This window comes from Apteryx rowi, unplaced genomic scaffold (genome assembly GCF_003343035.1).
Source record: "Apteryx rowi isolate R43461 unplaced genomic scaffold, aptRow1 scaffold_662, whole genome shotgun sequence".
NCBI lineage: Eukaryota > Metazoa > Chordata > Aves > Apterygiformes > Apterygidae > Apteryx > Apteryx rowi.
Genome location: NW_020450941.1, coordinates 341581 through 343400, shown reverse-complemented (window position 1 = coordinate 343400; position 1820 = coordinate 341581). Strand labels below are relative to the sequence as shown.

The 1820-nt window shown below is 63.8% G+C and overlaps 1 protein-coding gene across 1 annotated transcript in view; it reads left to right on the top strand.

Moving 5' to 3' along the window:
- ARID5A (AT-rich interaction domain 5A) overlaps window positions 1-1233 on the top strand; it is a 2850-nt gene extending 1617 nt beyond the window's left edge. Inside the window, 1 exon segment of the mRNA XM_026085278.1 lies at window positions 1-1233. Coding sequence (XP_025941063.1) covers window positions 1-558 — 558 coding nt within the window. The 3' untranslated portion in view covers window positions 559-1233.
- Window positions 1234-1820: the final 587 nt, after the last annotated feature.

Genomic DNA, 1820 nt, shown 5'->3' with positions numbered 1-1820 from the left:
GTCAAAGCCTGCTGGGTGCCCCCCGGCGCCGCCTTCGCCCCACCGCCGCTCCGCGGCAAGCGGGGCCCCGACGAGGAGGAGGATGAAGCAGCCTTCGGCCCCGGCCGGAAGCTACAAGCCGGCTCCCGCTTCGTCCAGGAGGCCGAAGGCAGGGACAAGGGCGCCGGGTCGCCCGGAGGCCACCAAGGGTTGGCCAAGCCCAAAGCGGTGGTGGCCAGCGCCGGCTACCCRCTGCCCGCCGCCGCCGTGCCGCGAATCCCGGACGTTTACAAGGGAGCGATGCTGCGTTTCCCGCTGAGCTTCGGCAACCCGCTGGAGCACCTCAAAAACGCCGGGACGCCGCTGGCGCCCAACCTCCCCGTCAACCCTTTCGTCATCCCGGCTTTCCCCAGCCCTTTGGTCGCCGCTCCGACRCAGCCCTCCGAGCCGTGCCGCTACCCGCCGGCGGCTTACGACGGCTCGCCGCGGCAGCGGCTCTACGCCGGCGCCGCCTGGCACGGGCAGCCCGCCTACGGCACGCCGCACGCGCACGCCTTCCACCGCCACACCGCGCTGTAGCGCTCCGGCCCCTTCCCCGCTCCCCTTCCCGCGTGGGAGCCGGCCCGAAACGCAGCCTCCCCCCCCCCCACTCACGGGCCGCCCAAAAGGGACTGGAAAAGAGACGCTGCGCACCGCGTCCATTCTTACTTTAGAGCCGTCTGTATCCGGCGTCGTATTCCGGTGACTCCAATCCCAGTATGGCAAGGTTATATATATAGATATATATATTATATATATATAGACAAGGGAGCAAAGTGACTTGCGGAGATTTCTATTTTGCTAGACGTGCTGGATGCTGGATGCTCTCTGCCGGGGCRCAGAGAGGAGGCTGAGCCGGGCGGCGGCGGGTCCCGTCTCGCCGCACCGGGCCCGGGGAGCCCGGGATGCTCTGCCGCTCCCCGGTACGGAGCCCCCAGCTCGCTCCTATCAAGCAATGCAATTTTTTTTTTTAAGGAAAAAAAAAACAAACCTACGTTGCCTCAAGCCAGGGCTTTTGGGGTTATTCAGTCTCCCCAGGGGCCTGCTAGGGTCTGAAATGAGTTGGGACCACGGGGAATATTCCCCCCCCGATTTGGGTGCTTCACCCGGTCCGTGCGGAAAACACGCCGGGAGCTCCTCGCGACGCCGCTAAGCGCCTCGAGCCGGGGCCCAAGGCAGCGCCCGAAATAAAACTGGCTGGATGGTCCCAACCTGGCGGTGTTTGGGGTGTCCTTGATTTGGGCGACCGGCGCTGGGGTTGGGGCAGTGGATGGGGTGGGGGGGGACCAGCCGCGCTGTGAGCGTGGAGCCCCGAGCTGCTTCCAGACACTCGGGGATGGGTTGAGACCTACCTGCGGATGCTTTGCATCCCGCTGGCTCCGGGTATAAGGAGGAGCGGGAAAAGGGCCCCGGCCGCAACCTCTCACCCCGCAGCTGGGCACCTTGCGACGCGCCAGCCGGTGGAAGGAGCAGAGAGATGGTGGCACTTGCTCGTCCCCAAAGAGGGTTACGGCTTTGGGTACAAAACCGGAGTAACAGCAGCAATTCAGCTTCTAAGGACTGCTATTTCCCCGCAAAGGAAAAAGCTCGGGATAAAAGCCAAAGAGGAGAATTATCCCCCAGCAACGCCATTGCTCCTAGCTGCTTTTAGCATTAGACTTGTTGCAAAGATTCGCCGTCGCTGCTGGAAGAGGAAAACTCGGCTTTCTGCAGCCTCCTGGACCCGACGCTGCAAACGGGACAGCGCTGGACAGCCAGGACGGCAGGAAGGGGTTAAACGCATACCATCAACCCCGGTTCCG